Source organism: Tiliqua scincoides, chromosome 2 (genome assembly GCF_035046505.1).
Source record: "Tiliqua scincoides isolate rTilSci1 chromosome 2, rTilSci1.hap2, whole genome shotgun sequence".
Lineage (NCBI taxonomy): Eukaryota > Metazoa > Chordata > Lepidosauria > Squamata > Scincidae > Tiliqua > Tiliqua scincoides.
In genome coordinates, this window is record NC_089822.1 from 13,217,724 (window position 1) to 13,236,519 (window position 18,796).

The window sequence follows — 18,796 nt, forward strand, 5'->3', positions numbered from 1 at the left end:
GGATGGTGGCCGGATCCCAGAGGATCTCCTCTATGGAGAACTCGTGCAAGGAAAGCGCCCTACAGGTAGACCACAGCTGCGATACATGGACATCTGCAAGAGGGATCTGAAGGCCTTAGGGATGGACCTCAACAAGTGGGAAACCTTCGCCTCTGAGCGGCCCGCTTGGAGGCAGGCTGTGCAGCATGGCCTTTCCCAGTTTGAAGAGACACTTGGCCAACAGACTGAGGCAAAGAAGGAAGGCCCATAGCCAGGGAGAAAGACCAGGGACAGACTGCACTTGCTCCCAGTGTGGAAGGGATTGTCACTCCCGAATTGGCCTTTTCAGCCACACTAGACGCTGTTCCAGAACCACCTTTCAGAGCGCGATACCATAGTCTTTCGAGACTGAAGGTTGCCAATATATATATAACTATTGTGCTACTGAATCTGTGCACCCTACTGTGCTGAGGCTGGAAGCCACATGCCAAGCAGAGAGGTGCTTACACAGCAAGCAAGTAACATAAAATGAATGACTCATGTAAGTGAGCCCAGCTGTATACTGTCAAGTGTTAAAAATACTCCAGGTTGCAGCTTCAAGTCCTCCTTGAGGACTAGCGCCTCTCTAGTTCCATTGCCAGAAACCTTCTGCTTGCTGCACCATACTGGTTTTTCAGCCCTGTGACCACGCACCTTTCCTCTATGCCCCGCCCCAAACCAGTGCCGATGCCAGCCCCTTCACCGCTTTCACCCCTCTCTCAAGCCCCGCCCATCGCTTCTCGCTCCGCCAATGAGCTATGTCCACGGTTAAGCAAAGCCACTCAAGGGCATAGGTGGCTAACGTACCGCCTGGCCCCAGCTCCTGCATTTATTTCCCATCAAACCTTATTGAGCTGCTTCGGCGCGACGTGCGCATCTGACGCGGCCTAACCTTCTATTTTTAAAAACCCAGAAGAAAGCTTAGTTTTTCAGGCAGCCATTGTGGTCACCCTCCTCGAGTATAGAAAGGACCCCACTCTCCATACAGATGCATTCTGGGAATCGTAGTTCATCGGGAGGTATAGCTGTGTTTGAGTTAGCACAGAAGGGAAGAGGAAAGGACTACAATTCCCAAGCGCCCGCACCATGTATGCCTGTCCCTGTCTGGGCTGGACAGGCAGCCCTGGGGAGTGCATGGGCTTTGGTGCCTGGAAGAGCAGAGGAGGGGAAGCAGGTGTTGTGCCCACCTGTGGCAGCTTGTTGGTGGGGGTTGGTGGCTCTCTGAGTCAGGGGCCCCTGGTTCTTTGGCCCCCCTTGCTCCTGCCTGTGTTGGTGGGAGGGAGGGGCTGCCCCAGGGACTGGCTGTAGCTCTGCACCCCCGCCCCCCGTGTGCTGGTGGAAGGAGGGGAGCTAGGGATTGGTGGGTGAAGGTGGTCTCCTCTGCTGGGCTGGGTGTGCAACCGGGTAGGCTGGGGTTTTTTTTTTTTTTTTTGGGGTGGGGGCTTAGTACTTAATGGTTGAAGTTCGGGGAACTTACAGTGTCAGAATTTAGTCTGGTTTTTTCTGTGTGTACTTTGGGGGGGGGTTAAACTGTGGAACTCCTTGCCACAGGATGTGGTGATGGAATTTGGCCTGGGTGCCTTTAAAAGGGAATTGGGCAGATTTCTGGAGGTTACAAGCCGTGATGGGTCTGTGCACTCTCCTGGTTTTAGAAGAAGTCTGTGGAACTCCTTGCCACAGGATGTGGTGATGGCATCTGGCCTGGCTGCCTTTAAAAAGGAATTGGACACATGCCTGGAGGAAAATCCCCATCATAGGTTACAAGCTGTAATACAGATTACAAGATGGGTCTGTGCACCCTCCTGGTTTTAGAGGTAGGCTACCTCAGAATGCCAGATGTTAGGGAGGGCATCAGGATGCAGGTCTTTTGCAGTCTTGTGTGCTCCCTGAGGCATTTGGTGGCCACTGTGAGATACAGGAAACTGGACTAGATGGGCATTTGGCCTGATTCAGTGGGGCTGTTCTTGTGAACTTATGTTCTTAATTAGTGAAACTTCTTGCCACAGGATATAGTGATGGTGTTTGGTGTAGAAGCCTTTAAAGGGGGATTGGACAGATTTCTGCAGGAAAAGTCCATCACAAACTGTGATGGGTCTGTGAAACCCCCTGGTTTTATGCTACTTCAAAATGCCAGATGCTTTTGAATCAATTCCCTGCTTTTGAATTGATTCCCTGCCTTATTAATTAATTCCTAATTCTTAGAAGAGCTCCCAGAGCCTTTAAAGAGCCTTTAAAGCCTTCCCAGAGACTTTGGGTTTTTACGGTGGCATTCGTATTGGGGTGGCGGTCCAAAATATTATTTGACCCTGGGTGCTAGATGCCTTAGCTATGCCACTGGAAGGATTCACACTGACTATAGTCTTTGCCTGCATGCCTTAAGTCAGGGGTGCTCAAACTTTTTTGGCTCGAGAGCTACTTTGAAACCCAGCAAGGCCCGGAGATCTACCAGGGGGGAAGGAAGCGTCTGACAGACACCCCCTTTAATGTATGGAGCCCCTGCTGGAGTCTAGTCAGTTTCGTCAGTTTTGTTGCTGCATGCCTGAAGAGCAGCTAAAGTGTCAGTTTCAGTTTAGTGCCAGCTAAATATGTCAGTTTCGTCTAGTCACTAGACGAAACTGACATATTAACAGTTTGGAGAGACAGGGCTCCGCGATCTACTCATTTTGCCTCGCAATCTACTGGTAGATCGCGATCCACCTATTGAGCACCCCTGCCTTAAGTGAAAGGTAACCCTGGGGAATTCATTACTCTCTCCACCTCCCTCAAGTTTGAAAATGACACTTTTTCTCTCTCCTTCCAGTCCTGATTGATCCCTCTAAAAACGTTCACCATGGATGTATTTGGGGACCTGCGGCGAATGAACAAGCGCCAGGTAAAACAGAAGCTTGGCCTGGGTGTGCCTAGCTGTACATTTGCAAGCACATGCTAAGAGTCGTTTGTATGTTCTGCAGCTCTTCTACAGCCAGCCTCTTATCATAATTGGTTCATGAAGCTCATGTAAGTCCTTTGCTGGCAGTCAGCTTGGAAGTCTTACATAGCTTGAGCTTGTTTGCTCAGATATAAAATTGGAAAGCTTGGAACTACATGAGCAAAAATTCTTCTGATACAATGGAGGAAAAGAAGAGATGTAGCATATCTTATTGTTTTGTGAAACTCCCAGTCTTCCTTAGTTTGCTGGATGGCTTGCAACTTTTTGGTGTCAAAAAGAAACCTTTTACTTTCCATACCTCTCTGTCAACTGATCTGTTTTTAATCAGCCCATTAATAGTTGCAGCGTGTTCTGTCTTATTGTTTGATGGTTTCTATTTATTGTGTTGTCTCTTAAGTGCTGTAATGCTACTTGTGGAGCTATTTTTTTTTGACAGTATAGACCAGTGGTATTCAGACTGGGGCGTCACAATGCCCCAGCTTGAGGGCCCTGGCCTCTGCCCCCTTGCTAATGGGGTCGCAAAACCGGAAGTGGAGTGCAAGCATTTGTGCAGGGCTCCCTGCAGCCCCAGGATGATACTGCAGGGACTGGTGAGTATATCCCATCCCTGCAGCCTCCCTGAGCAGCACATTGCAGCCTCCCCCCCCCGCCCCTGCTGCCTCCCCCCGCCCCCGCAAGGACTTACTGGACTTCTCAAACTCTTGAAGAATTTGAAAACAGCAGGTATAGACTGTAATTTGAGTGATAGTAAGATGGAGGAAGAGCTGGGGGGAGGTTGAAAGAGTTAAAGAGAGGATGATGCACACACTTCTTCATGATTTCTGCCCTTTGACAGCTTCGGAGTGGCCTAGGGAATATGGTTGAGCTGTACATTGCACAACCACTTCACTGCATGGATCCACTCAAACCTGTGACCTGGTTGTGTGAATTCTCTTAAGGTCTCGTTTATATCTGCATTTTCATCGCTTGACCATGCAGATGTTAAGATATGATGGATCATTCATAGCACACATTTAGCGTTTTCCTTTTTTCAAACACTTTGTTTCTCAGTGTGTTCATTTCCTATCCAGCTGTGTGTTGTCAAGCCATGTGTATGCATGTGTCGACCCAACTGTTTTGTAGACAAAAGCTGGTACTGAGCTGACTTGTTCTCTATTCTTCATATTTTTCCTTTCTTTAACCCTGTTTCCCTCTTCTCTTTCTTCCTGTGTCAAAAGGTTTCTAAAAAAAATTTTTTTTTAAACTTTGCAGGCACTCTTGCCTGATTTGCAGAAGAAAATTGCAACAATTGGGATGGAAAGACCACTCTTGTGGCCGGACTTCTTTCCCCCAAATTAAAATGTCACATTTCCCAATTTTCTCTAGTAATTAGTGTGAACCCAGTCTTTTGTCTGGTGTAGAAGTCCGTAAGTGCACATCTTGCTCTCCATCCTTCTGGGTACCCTGGAATGACTGTTAAGGTGTGGGAGAACAGTCTTTAGACTCCATTTCTAGGGAGGGTCTAGCAAATGTTTGCACGCACATACTGTATGCAAGGTTTCTAGCAGCCTCGGGACCCCATTATTATTATTATTAATTATTAATAAATAAAAATATTTCTATATCACTGTCACTTTTGAGGGGAGGGGTCTATCATAGCTTTGTGAGCTATAATAGATTGTCATTTTAAAAAGTGGGTCCCAATGCTAAAAAGTTTGGGAAGTACTGCTGTAATGTTCTATGCACATTGATTGTGCTATGTAAATGATGTTTTAAAATGATTATTATTGTTGTTGTTAACATCACATGCTCTTGTTTGACTTATTGTCCACGTCAGTCTTGTAGTGAACCAAAATGTGGAGGATGGGTTAAGAAACCTGGGTGGAGGGAGAGGGTAGTCTGTTTTTGTTTTCATTTTGAAACACTGTCCTGGCCTGAAAGAAGCCTGGATAGTAGGCTGTCCTTGGGTTTAGGCAGCGCATGCTTCCCTTTTCAGGCAGAGAAGCTGAATGTCCTACTTTTTCCGTATACTGATCTATGTGTCTTTTTGACAGAGTCTTGGCCGGTGTGCCCTCCTTCTTGATAACTGTTTTTGATTGCCCTACTTTGTGAATCCCTGCAATGCTGCTGCCCTCGTTATGAAGATATGGCACCCTGCAAAGATGCTTTGTGCTGAAAAAGCCACATCTATTCAAAATAAATATTCCAGAATATTTGCATTTCAGAAATAATCCAAGCAGTTGTTCATGTCCCTTTTCTGCTTAAAACTAATAATGCCAACGACAAATAGGTTTCCCTGTAACAGCAGTGCTTGGTTCTAGCAAGACAGGCAGCAGTATCCATTAAAATACCTTTCTGTGCAGTATATACATCTTAATTTTTTTCTAACATACTCTAATTTACTCTAAACATACTGGGTAGTGACTTGTAGAGTTATAAAAGTGCAAGCCCAGCTGTAGACAGCTCCTGGAGCTCAACTATTCCAAGAGATTCCCTGGTTACAATACCTCTTTTATGTGGTTGTGTCCTGATTGTGTGTGTTCCACTTTAAAAAATATTCAGGAATTTACATACAAACTCATTTACCCTATACTAGAGCTGGTGCGATCCCAATACTTGAGTGTAATTAACATGATTTATGGTGGTTAGAGATGCATGTGGTGGTGGGGCCTGGAATAGATTTTTTTTTTTTTCATATTGGTGTACAGCTAACTGATTTAGAGGCACTTTTATGTGGTGGCTTTCTTACCTGGGTTCTTACCTGGGTTTCTTACCTGGGTAGGGGGAGAGCTATTGTCCTTTTTCGTCCCAGCATAATGCCTTTTCCAGTGGCTGTTTACTGGTGTGTCTTTTCGTTTTAGGTTGTGAAGCCTTTGGGATGACGAGCCAATATTTTTTATGCTACGTAATCCACTTTGAATTGTTTTTGTTTAATAGTAGTTATATAAATATTCTTAATAAAACTTCATTAAATCAGGTGAAATAGGTTTCCTTTTTAGCCTACACATTTAATCAGTTGTTTCTGCTTATCACATTTTTTTTTGCTTCCTTGCAGCTATATTACCAAGTCTTAAATTTTGCCATGATTGTATCTTCAGCTCTAATGATATGGAAAGGCCTTATCGTTATCACCGGAAGTGAGAGTCCTATAGTCGTGGTGCTCAGGTATGATTTCCTTCTTCATTTGAGTATTTCTGTTCTTAGGATATTATAGGACTTTTAACAGCCCATCCCTGTCCAGAAACAGTATAAGTAATTTTCAGAGAGGATAATGAGACAGAGAGAGATCTTGGACAACAGCTTTCTGTTTTATGTGGTCTCTTTTTGCATTCACTGGTAAGTCCATTTTGAAACTTGTGATGTGATGATGCCATGCAACAGTTATAGATGGAGGGAGCTATAGCACTGTAATTGCTTGTCTGGTTGCCTTACCAAAAAATGCTCTTCCATGTGTATTTCCTAAGAACAACTTCATAAATGAAGTCAGTATGAATATGTATCTTTGACCATTGTACGTGCAGCAAAGTAGGGAGCCATGACCAGTTTTGCCACCTTGGTGCATGTGGCCATTGGAAGGATGTGTTTTTCAGTATATGTTTTTAAGGTGCTACACATGAAGTGTGGTTTAAACCAATTCGTACTTCAGCATTTCTATTTATTTATATGTCCCTCTGTCTTTAATGGAACTAGTCATAAAATCAGCATATTGATTATTTTAGCATCATTCATTGCTATTTTTAAGTATTTAATTCTGCCTTGAAATAGGAAAATATTTATTCAGTGTATATATTTATTGCATTTTTGTCTTGCTCTTCAGTTAGTAGCATACATGGACATGTGTGAAATAACCGATTTGACTCTCCCAGCAATCCTCAGAGGTTTGGCTGGAAGAGAATGAGCCCCAAAATCATAGCCTAAAGTCACTCCCTGAGTTTCTTGGCTGAAGAACTTAAACCAGGGAGACCTGGGCCCACATGCAACACTCAGTCCATTGCAACATCCTGCCATCTTAAAGACTTTTTAAAAAATGCATGCAATTTATTTTTCAATTCATGCAGCACTGGGCTTAGATAGGACTCGTGGGGACCCTATTCTATATGGTTAGGGCCACAACTGAAAAAACCCTGCACCATTTCCTAGTTTATCTTGTTTCCCATATTAAAGGGGCTTTAGTGGCATTACCAACAAATTTGAATGTGTGGTGTACTTCATCACAGCAAAGATTGCTAGTTTTTATTCATGGGTGAATGGAGCAGAGGGTGCCAATCACTTCTTGCAGAATTAATGGCAGCACTGGAGTATTTCTTAAAAACCCCAATTTTAATTTATACACAAAATGCTATTTGCTTCAACATTATACCACTGATTTAAATGGATTAAGTGATCACTGGTTGAAGTTTGTTGCATCCTGAAATTTGAAATGCGTTTCTTGTCTATGATTATAGCTGGTGAAATAAAAATACAATGTCTACTGTGTAATTCAGATTCCCCCCCCCTTTTTTTTCCACTTACAGTGGCAGTATGGAACCAGCCTTTCACAGAGGAGACCTACTGTTCTTAACAAATTTCCGAGATGACCCCATCAGAGCTGGGGAAATAGTGGTTTTTAAAGTTGAAGGCAGAGATATTCCAATTGTACACAGAGTAATCAAAGTCCACGAAAAGTAATGGCAAAAAAACCTATGCTTTTTCAGTGTTGTAATTGTGCTTTGCTGTTACCTGTAGAATTTTGGAAAGGATAGACATTTTCATTTAAAAGAAAACAGGGAAAATGAACATGGTGTGAAATGGAAATGTTTGGTTATTTGGTCATTAATACTATGAGAGATGTCAGCTGAGGTGTGTATGAGTTTGTGTGTGTGGGAGAGAGAGAGAGATACAGACTGGAGATGGGATGTGATCACAAACCGGAGGTGGGGCATGATCCCTCCACTTTCGTTTTCTGCAGCTTAGGAAGCCCTGCAAAGGGTCATGCAGGGCTCCTCCCAGGAGGCTGCTGCATGGACTGGTAAATACGTGCCAGCCCCTGCACCCCCCTTAGTGATGGGATCCTGGGTATCGCGTCACTGCCTTCCCCCCGCCCCCGCTGCCTTCCCGGCTCCCCCGCAAAGACTTACAGCAGTTCTCCCTGGGAGTTTGAGAACCATTGCCCTAACCCAAAGACTCACACAAAGAGCCATGTTTTCACCACTTCAGAAATTTTAAGTGGACAAGATTGGGCTAGGTGGACCTGTTGCTAAAGGCTATTCCAGTGTTGCATGAACTTCATGAAATTATGAGTTTTCCATGGTATATTGTCTTAGGTCTTGACAGGCTGCAGCCTTGCCATGTAGTCTAGCAACAATTTTCTGGTAGCATTTTTATGTGGCTTTCAACATCACCTTGTCATGGCTTGCCCACCTCAAATGTGGTTGTACAAATTGATGCAGAAATGAGAGGAAAGACATTCAAACCTACTCAATTGCCCCAGATGCCTGTTTGATGTTGGCTTCAGCGGTGTGGAAGCAAAACATTGATGATAGTGAGAGTTGACAAAATGAAGAATCTGCAGTAATACTTGCTGCCAGCATCACACCTTCACAGAACTGGATTAGTGCAGGTGTGAGAGGAGGCTATGGTGTAGATTTCCTCCATGTGGCCAACTTTGAAACTACACCTGTGTGTGATTTGGGCATGCATGCTCAATTTTCCAAATTAAATAGCTGCAGGGGGGACTTTAATCTTTACCTTCCTACAGTCCCAGTTTGAACCAGCATCCTCCTCCAGTTATTTCCCCAAGGTACACTACATGCATTTTTGTTCTACTGTAATAATATTGGCACCTGATACATTCAGCCCAAGTGCCCCAGTTTCACCATAAGTGACTTGTAAGTAGACCTATGAAGACACTGCAGCAGCTCTTGTCCTGCTTAAAGGTCACATTGAAAAGGCCCTGATATTGCAACTGTATGTGTGTTTCTGTGCACACAGAGAAGGGGCCTGTAATGTTTGTGTACTGCACTGATACCAAAGAGGAGCAACAGTTGCTAACCTGAGTGTGCTTCTGGCTACCATTGTCCAATTTTTTTGCTCTTGTCCAGAAATTAGTATCTCATTTTAAAACTCCTCATCGTCTTTCTATTCCATCAAAACTTTCTTTAGTTGAAATGTTTCCTACTTGATATATGAGCTTCTGATATTCAGTAGCTTGTTCTTCTGCACATGTGCAGGTATCATGCTCCTGGTTAAGAAGCACACTCCCCCCTTCATAACAATAGAGCAAGTATCTGCTTAAGCCATTTCTGGCCACCGTTGCATATATGCAACAGGGATCAAACGTGTACGTCTCTGGGCTGGGCAGAAATGACTTTTAATAAACTTGGTGCTCAGCAGATGCCCCTTACCATGGCTGTTTGGCTGAGGTCGATTATTAATATACTAGTGAGGAAATAGTAATTTAGATCTGTCAGTAGGAATTGTAAAATGAATGCTATGATATTTGTTTTTAAAATGACAACAGGAAGGGGCAGATTGTACATGTTGGTATCTAATCTTGTAATCCTTCCTGCTTGTGTTCTGCAAATATTTTAATTCGTGGTTTTCAAATGAAGTGCTAATGAATTTCCTATTGTGTTGGCTTGCAGAGAAAATGGCAACATCAAATTTCTGACCAAGGGCGATAATAACGAAGTTGATGATAGAGGCTTGTACAAAGAAGGTCAGAACTGGCTAGAAAAGAAGGATGTGGTAGGGAGAGCTCGAGGGTAAGTAATATTGTACCCTGTGTTTTGCTAGAAGGAAAAAATACAAGTTGGCTTTTAACTTGTAGGGCTGTGAGAAACCTCAGGAGGAATTCTGCCTTGTAGTCAGTAGCGCAGCTAATGATCATGTAGCCTGGTGCCAAGCTCAAAATGTTGCCCCGGAAGTGATGTCACAACCAGAAGTGACGACATGCCCGGGCTTTCTGAAAAGTGAAAACTGGGGGGGACCCACCTTCTCCCCCCAGCAGCTCACCACCCACTTGCTCTGCTGTCTCCCCCCAGTCAGTTGCATAGCTGAGGCAACTATCTGCTACCCGGGGTCGAAGAAGATTTTGTAGCCCCCCCCCCCGCATAATAAAATCAAATTTAATTAAGTAAATGAATAAAAAGTTATTGGTTCCATGCTGTATCATAATAACATCTCATTAGCACTCAGAACAATCAGTCTTATAGGTCAGTTAGAAGTTAAGCAAATCCACTTTTTGTTCCACAAGACAGTTGTGTTTTCATTTTCTGGTTAATTGGCTATAACTTTTGATAGAATGCAGATATTCCAGTGCAGTTTGTTTCATTGCACTCTGCATTAAATTACCTTTCCAATGATGTATAATGTGATGGTATTATTCATACATACCAAGATTTTCACAATTTTGATCACTAGTGTCAAGCTCAACTTATTGCCCCCCTAAAGGTTGATGCCCAGTGCAACTGCTACCCCCCGTACCCCCTTAGCTATACCACTGCTTATAGTAACTTTCCCTGTTCCAGAATACACTGGTGATCCTGGCTCCTGTGCTGCCCAGGGCCAGGACCACAGAATGACAGGTGGCAGAAGAATGCTGCTACCCCCTCCCACTGTTACTTCTGGGGGAAGGGGCCTTCTGAGGCAAGGAGGAAACCACGTGCAGTCTCCTCCAGCTCTCAGAAGGCCTTCTGAAGCCTCCGGAAGGCCTAAAAGGTCACTTTTGTCTGAAAACCAGAAGTGGTGTTTAAAGGCCCTCTAAATGCCTCCATACAGGGTGCTACATGGGTGGAGTGGATGGCACCATGCCGTCGCCCCCTCCAGCATGCTGTCTGGGGCATTTGCAACTCTTACCCCCCCCCCCCCATATGCCAGTGCCATAATCCATTTGCTCAGGTTTTGGCTATTCTTATTTGCATTGCCAAATAACTGTGGGAAATAATTGTTTGCTCTCTGTTGGACTGCATCATGCATTCTGTAGAAGCTGCATAACTATAACTGTCGTGTGTGTTTATTTTGCTCAATTCACACCCTCAGTAGGAAGGGTGGGCATAAAAGGGCTGGTGTGCTGAACAACTGGAACCATATTCGGTGCTTGTAACTAAAGGCGGACCCTGGTGTTCCAGGATAAACGCTGCAGAGGATAGCAGCATTACTTGATGTTGTAAAGCAGTGGTCTCTGAACCATGCCTGAGTTCCACCAGGATAATCATTCTGGGCCCTGTGGTGGTGAAGCCTTGCCGTTCCACCCTACAGCCACCTTTCTTCACACCGAATCATTGCAGGTCCTTGCCCTAGGGAGCCCCTTCTGCTGCATATCGCCCCAGAAGGCTCTGCGCCCTGATTTCCCATGGAAGCGACTCCCCAGCACAAGGCTCTGCAATAATCCAGAACGAAGAAAGGCGGCTGTAGGGTGGAACGGTAAGGCTTCGCCACCACCTCACTTCACCAAGCATGATTATTCCAGCACACTGGGTCTGGCTTCCAGGGCAGAGTTTGGAGATGCCTGTTATAAAGTTATAATCATTACAATTTTTTTATTGTTATTGTTTCATAATTACCCAATCAGATTTGCTAATTAGCATGTGTGAAACTTGTTGATGACTATAATGTGGGTCTGGTTCTATTAAAGTAGGATTTTGTTCTACTTTCTTTAAAAAATACTTCCCAAGTAATTGATCTTCACATGTCTAACCCTCTATGCCAGCGGTTTTCAACCGCTGTGATGCGGCACACTGCTGTGTCATGAGGCTGCCTCAGGTGTGCCGCGGGTCTAAGGAGTCAGGCGGCAGCAGCGGCAGCTGCGTGCGGGAGAGAAGCAGCAGCTTGGAGCCTTGCGTGGCAGCCGGAGAAAAAGGGGCAGCCGTACAGGGGCTTGAATGCTCCTGCTGTTGCTGATGCCTGCCCCGTGTGCTGATTGGGCAGCCAGCCAGGCAGCTAGAGAAGCCTGGAAGAGCTCCCAGCGGGCGGAACGTGAAGGGAGTGAGGGTGAGCAGCGAGAGGAAGGAGGGAGTGAGAGTGAGAGCGAGAGCAAGCCTGAAGGTGGAAGCAGGCAGGAGCCAGAAGCAGCTGGCTGGCAAGGATCCTGGAGAGACCCTTTTCCTTGTCTGCAATGCCCCAAAGTGACCCTGCCTGCGTTGCCTCCCCTGGCAAGGCTTTGGCAGGAAGGGCACTGGGCCACAATCCTATCCACACTTACCTAGAAGTAAGCCCCATTGACTATAATGGGGCTTACTTCTGAGTAGATGTACAGAGGCTTGGTTGCATTCTTTCTTGAATAAATGAGCAGGCAAGTGATGCTTTTCTTCCCCCCCCACCCTACCTCCTCCCCTCCTGCACACACATCCCCCACCATAATTGCAGTTAACCCCTCTCTTTCTGCCCCTCCCCTCCCTCCTCACCACCTTCCAAAGTTCAGAAGGTGCCTCCCATTCCCTTTCTCTCTCTCCCTCTCTCCCCCCACCCCAGTGAATCCTGCACTTGTTTTAGCCACATCTCCTCACAGCACATTTCTATTTCTCCAGTGTGCTGCCTCAACTCTTTGCCACTTCCTGGCATATCAGAGCACATCAATTGATAACAGTTAGAACAGACCTGCTTCAAAACCTTTCCAGAAACCACATACACCTCCCTCTCCAAGCTTCTGGGGAATTTCTTTCATTGTCATGTAATGATCTAAGGCTGCCATCCTAACCACACTTTCCTGAGAGTAAGCCCTGCTGAACAAAATAGGACTTACTTCTGAGTAGACCTGGTTAGGCTTGTGCCCTTAGTTATATTAATTAAATTAATTGTAACATAATAATGTACATAAGAACATAAGAACAGCCCCACTGAATCAGGCCATAGGCCCATCTAGTCCAGCTTCCTGTATCTCACAGCGGCCCACCACATGCCCCAGGGAGCACACCAGATAACAAGAGACCTCATCCTGGTGCCTCCCTTGCATCTGGTATTCTGATACATAGGTCATTTCTGAAATCAGGAGGTTGCACATACACATCATGGCTTGTAACTCGTGATGGATTTTTCCTCCAGAAACTTGTCCAATCCCCTTTTAAAGGCGTCCGGGCCAGACGCCATCACCACATCCTGTGGCAAGGAGTTCCACAGACCAACCACATGCTGAGTAAATAAATATTTTCTTTTGTCTGTTCTAACTCTCCCAACACTCAATTTTAGTGTTCTGGTATTATGTGAGAACGTAAAGAGCATCTCTCTATCCACTCTTTCCTTCCCGTGCATAATTTTGTATGTCTCAATGTAATTAAAAAGTAGTAGTGTGCCTTGACAACTTTAGTGCCTTGTCAGTGTGCCGTGAGCTGAAAAAGGTTGAAAAAGGCTGCTCTATGCAATGGAGGTCATATAGCCACCTTGAGTGCTCCTTTCTGGAGTGGGAAGGCGGGATATAAATTCTACTAATAATAAATAAATAAATAAATATTGGTTCTGCTAAGCCCTTATGCCTGTCATCGATGTTCAGCATTAGCATTCAACATTTCTGCCTTCTACTTTAGCAGTTTGAATCCTCCTGAGCCTCAAATTCTAGACATAAGAACAAGAAGTGATTTTATTTTTCTTTTCCAAAGGAAAGCTGATGTTTAACCAAAACATCAAGCCCCACAAAGGTGCCTCAGGAGCTTCCCATGTTACCCCAAGCGTAATTTGGCTTAATATTTTGAACACAGGCATTGCTTTATGTTGTTCTGTTTTCTCATTTCTGTCATCAGGTTTTTGCCATATGTTGGAATGGTGACCATAATAATGAACGACTATCCCAAATTCAAGGTTAGTAAATAATTTAGTTCTGGGGCCATTAACTTTATCAGTAAAGAAGCAATTCATGACCTGTATGGTGGCTTTAAATGTGTATTAAGAAAACATGTTTACACAAGGAGAGAGAACCTTGCCTAGTAGATTAGTTGTTTTGCTTGCTTTTTGCTGCTCTGTATTTTCATGTTTCAAATATTAAATGGCCTACATTTGTTGGTGCCATCCATTGGCCACTTCTCTGTGTTAGAAGCATTGAGATGGGACTTGCACAGAAACATGAATATGCTATATGCTTGTGTAGCTCCAATTCATTTCAGTGGAGTTTGTGTAGGAAAATCCCAGTGGATTGCACATAGTGGAATGTGCAAACCTTAAAAATTAATTGATCAAAATGAATTCAGAGGAATTGTTTATGCACATGTCCCTAATGGAAATCTGTGGCCTTGGACAAAACTTTGGCTGTCAACAATCAGCTAACCAATGATTGTAAATGCAAACCAGAATTTTGGAGGACAACAACAACAACAACAGTATTTATATACCGCTTTTCAATAAAAAGTTCACAAAGCGGTTTACAGAGAAAATCAAATATCTAATATCTAATGGCTCCCTGTCCCAAAAGGGCTCCCTTGTCCCAAAAGGACTTCATATACATTCAGGCCAAATGTCAGTTTTAATAGACCTGTATTGCATCCCTGTGTGTTTAAGATTTATTTATGAATTTCACTGAGGTCAAGACACTTTAACTTTTAGGAAGAGCTTCAGTTCTTGAATTATTAGGGGTTCTTAGGAATGTCCTTGGGGGAATGGATTCTTAGAAGCTTAATGAGAGAATCAGTAAAGGAGGATGAATTGTCCAAAAGAACATTTCTCCACCCTTATTGAGCTTGCAGTCTTGGCCACATTCTAGGGTAGTGCTTTTCAACGTTTCACAATATGGCAAGTGGCACTTGGTCACCATGGCAGTGCCCCACTTGGCACAGTCCAGATGTGGATGTGCAACTGCCTGGCCCTTCCAAAAAGGTAAAGTTTGTAGAAGGATGTAGAATGAAGTCCCAGATTTTCATTTTAATAGCTAATTGAAATAAGAGTCAAACATTGGCTCTCTAGTCATTTGAAAATATATTTACCTATATAGGTATATACAATCCAGAGGCCAGTAGGCATAGAGTGAAATTTCCATTGAAAGGAACATGGATAGAGGGGATCATTGTGTTTGCTGGAGTGATCCTAGCTGGCAATTTTTGATAGTGTTTTGCTTTAAGTAAACAAATTACTTAAAGATGTATTTGAAAGAGTATCCAATTTTTGAAGTTCAATATGGAATCAAATACCTATATGTAGTGATAATCATTGTTTTCTTTTTTTCTCCCCAGTATGCGCTCCTGGCTGTAATGGGTGCATATGTGCTTCTGAAACGAGAATCCTAAAAGAATGTGGAATTGCCTTTGACGACTCTTGAGCACAGATATACAAAGAGATACTAATATATTTGAAACGTCCCTGTGTCTGTATATAATCCCACATGGTGTGCAAAACAATATCGTATTGTCCAAATGAATTTGTCTTTTTCATGTCACAATCCTGGAAACTTTGTGAGTAAATCTTCAGGATGTGCTCGTAAGGGTTGTTCTGGCTGCAGCATCTTATGGGTTACAGCAAAGTGTTTTGTTTAATAATATTTTTGTGAGTTTCTCCATGTTCACACTGTTGCTATTCAAGACCAATGGCAAAATATTACTGGGAGGGGGAGGGAGGGGATGCTCTTGTAAGTTTCATGGGAGGTGGTTGAGACATGTTCCTGAGACTGGAATCTCCATTCAGTTTTTCAGTGCATGGACATGATTTTTTTGTAAGTATTTTAGACAACGGCTTCATGGCCTTGAACCTTGAGTAAAAACAAAAGGTTCCTTTGTTAGAGATGCGAACAGGTTTCTTTGGTTATAATTCCTGCCCCGGCCAAGAGGTTCAAGCACCCACTGGAGATGTTGTCAAACCACATGTAATTTACTCTGCCATCCTACCGTCATGTTTCTAAACAAAGACTGGAGGGGGAGTAATGGATTTACAAGGTTTCAGTAGTGATATTACTCAATCAGGCTTGCTTGAGCAAAGTGGTTTGGAGATCTTGGCCTGCAATAGTAGTGTTTGCAACTGGCTCCTTGCAGTGGCTTAGCTAGAGGTGGTGCAAAGTGCTATGTTTTGTAGGGAGCCTCACTGCAGTGTGCAAGCAACCCATCCCCCTCCCCTTCGGAGCCATTCCAGCAAACACCCACTGTTCAGAATGGCTCCGAATGGGAGGGGGGGGCTGCTTGCATACTGTGGTGAGGCTCCCTGCAAAACTCTAGGCACCCCTTCTAGCTACGCCACTGGCTCCTTGTATTGTACTATTGCAGATATGGATGCAGCCCATTCAGGATAATCCAGCCTACTTGGGTGAGCTTGCTAAGCAGTTAGGACATCTCTTTTACCCCGTCAAATTGTCAGGGTGATTTTGCCAGACTCGATGTGTAGATATATGGTGAAATGGTCATATGTAACCATCTGCAATTGCTCCCATATCAGTGTCCATAGAAAAATGTCTTGTGTGATTAATGGTTTGTCATGCCTGACACATGAGATACAAAACTTTTGGAAATGATTCACCTCCATCTAAATCTGCTGGGGAGATGAGGCTGCTTCCAAGGTTATATTTGGGGGTGGGATTCTCTCATAAATAAACTACTATTGGTCTGTGTTCACATACTTGGCCATTAGCAAACCCAGCCATGGATATTCAGAGCTTGGCACAGATTCACAATGGGTACATGAGCAGTTCTTCCTAGGCTGCTGTTTCACCCCCTGTAAGAGCAGACAGAGTGCTCAACAGATGCAGTGCCTACTACTTAGTGATTGACATCACTCTCTGTCCTGCACCCTATGAACTGGAGAAAGAGAGCTTTTGTTGCCACCATCCAAAGCTAGAGAGCCCTGAGAGAAGGAAGCCACCTTGGATAAACCATTCTCCCAGGTTACCAGGGAGCCCAAAATCTGGTGAGTCCACTTAAACACAACCAGTAGAGAAATGCAGAGTCTGAGAGAGTGAATTAAGGCTAGGCATATAAAATGTCTTGTAGACATACAAGAGGCTTATTAAGGGATGGAAAAGAGATCAGAAGAATGGATGGGAAAATGTAAGGATAACAAACAAAGCCCTGATAATTCAACAAAAGGAGGGGACAACAAAGATGGGCAAGGATGCTAAAGGACAAATGGGAAAATAAACCTTGATACAGCTAACACTGCCCTACTAACCTGTGCTGTTCCAGGGCTCTGGCCTCAACACTTGCAGCAAACTGAGCAGGTGTGCCCCATAGGAAGCACTGGATGTTTTTGGTGTTAGATTGGGACTGATACATAAGGGGTTGGCTGCATGACTCTGCTTTTATAACCAGTAAACATTCACCCTGCTTTACCTGTGGCACTGGATCCTGGGGTCGCTTGAGTCACTTGAATTCCATGATCCTGGAAATCAGATGGGTTTCATAGTCCAGTGAGCTACCTGAAAGCCAGGACCTTTGTTTACCGCTCAGACAGCAAGAGGTAGAAGCAGCAGCTCATAAACAGTGCAATAGAGCACATATGGCTACTATTTGAATGATTCGGTAGACATCAGGATGCCGAGGCATCACAGAAGCCTCCGAGATGCTACCAGAGCCAATGAAAAATGGGGTAAAATCAATCACTTTCACCACCTGACATTTAGGTGGAGGTGGGGGGATCCTGTTAAATGAAAACCATAGTGTAGGAAATGACCCTGGGGCATGAGTATTATTGTTCCAAGCTACTGTTTCAGAAGTTGTTGTATTTGCAAATATATAATACAAGGAGCTGTCCTGGGATGGAAAGACGAGATTAGCACTCTGAAACTTCAGATACATCTAAGCTGCTAACATAAACGGTTTAACTGCTGCGGTACGAAGCATTCCTGGCAAGTACAGATTTGTAACACTGCTGAGAAAGTTGTTCATCTTCTTGATCATTCCCTATGGCCCCATTCTTGGCTTTTCACAATCCCATTGTGGCCTTAGAGAAATCACTTTAACCACGAGAATAATCTTGGTTTTGTCTTGTCTTGGTTTTCTTCAGGAATACTTTTGCCTTTTTGCATAACCCACTGTCATGAATGTGTCCAGTCAGTTCCAGTCATCTCTCTGTCTCTGCCTTTACAAAATGTTTTTTTTTTTAATGCTATCAACATTGGTTAAATCATGCTAAGAGGACCCATGAAATGTGTTTACTGAAAAATGTTAACGTTGGGTCTTAAAATATTTTAGTTAATAAATGTATGCCCAGAAATATCTTTCTTTGTCTTTTATCATGCTATGCAATAATATCATTAAAAGAGTGATGTCTTGTTTTAATGACTTGCTGTTTTTCTTTCCCCCCTGCTTGTGCAATCATTTTTGTGCTTGGTTATTAAGGGCTGATGATCGTTCAAAAATAAGCTCATGTACCTGCCCTGGGCTTCCCATCCATTCTGTTTCCTCTCCCCTATGCATCACTATGCATGTGTAGCCCTCTGCCCATAGGCAGATTGCTGACAGATTTAGGGCTAAGGAGAAGGGATATGGGTAGGGTAGAAAGATGTCAGGCCAGCCACAAGCATTCTCATGAGTATGTGTGTTTGAATCAGAGATACGTTGTCTTCGTCAGGACAGAGGGCTCACTTTTCAGCCCAATACATACACTTCTGGTGAGGTTGTTTCTACATTGGTACCTTCCTCCTTCTGTCTAGAATGCAGGCAGATGATTTTCTTCTGCCTGAATAACTGTTGTTTTAAAGCATCTATCGTCAAAGCATACATACCCATCATTTCATCCTTTCCTGATAGTGGGAAAAAAAGTGTAGTTTTGTAAGTGATGACTGGCAGAAACTGCAGGCAGTTTTTAATTGAACAGGTGTATTGCTGTCCTGAAATGCTGTTTTCCACAAGCTGCAGCATCTCCAGACATTTCAGAAAGGGCACCTCCCTAAACCTACAACTTTGCAGATCCCAGCAGAATAACAGGTAAGCTGACAGTCTTCGGTTGAGTAGGAACTCCGCTGAGCAGGAACTTGTCCTTTAGCACCAG

The 18,796-nt window shown here is 44.0% G+C and overlaps 1 protein-coding gene across 4 annotated transcripts; it reads left to right on the top strand.

The window, feature by feature from the left end:
• Positions 1 to 1,113: 1,113 nt before the first annotated feature.
• SEC11C (SEC11 homolog C, signal peptidase complex subunit) lies at positions 1,114 to 18,084 on the top strand. Of its 4 annotated transcripts, none has more exons than XM_066617656.1 (7): positions 1,114 to 1,192; positions 2,819 to 2,890; positions 5,982 to 6,091; positions 7,441 to 7,590; positions 9,550 to 9,669; positions 13,639 to 13,696; positions 15,058 to 18,084. In XM_066617656.1, exons 2-7 carry the CDS (start codon positions 2,849 to 2,851, stop codon positions 15,109 to 15,111), a joined length of 534 nt encoding a protein of 177 aa, XP_066473753.1. In that variant the 5' UTR covers positions 1,114 to 1,192; positions 2,819 to 2,848; the 3' UTR covers positions 15,112 to 18,084. The 4 variants fall into 4 exon arrangements, with proteins under 4 accessions (XP_066473753.1, XP_066473757.1, XP_066473755.1 ...); XM_066617658.1 differs by lacking the exon at positions 1,114 to 1,192 and adding an exon at positions 1,238 to 1,422; XM_066617659.1 differs by lacking the exon at positions 1,114 to 1,192 and adding an exon at positions 1,768 to 1,832.
• Positions 18,085 to 18,796: the final 712 nt, after the last annotated feature.

What these genes read in the sequence shown, in the direction of transcription:
- SEC11C (XM_066617656.1), top strand. Translation starts at nt 2,849, where the DNA reads ATGGATGTATTTGGGGACCTGCGGCGAATGAACAAGCGCCAG. An exon ending in GTAATCAAAGTCCACGAAAA is followed by an intron (nt 7,591 to 9,549) that starts GTAATGGCAAAA and finishes GTTGGCTTGCAG; the next exon opens with AGAAAATGGCAACATCAAAT. An exon ending in GTGGTAGGGAGAGCTCGAGG is followed by an intron (nt 9,670 to 13,638) that starts GTAAGTAATATT and finishes TTCTGTCATCAG; the next exon opens with GTTTTTGCCATATGTTGGAA.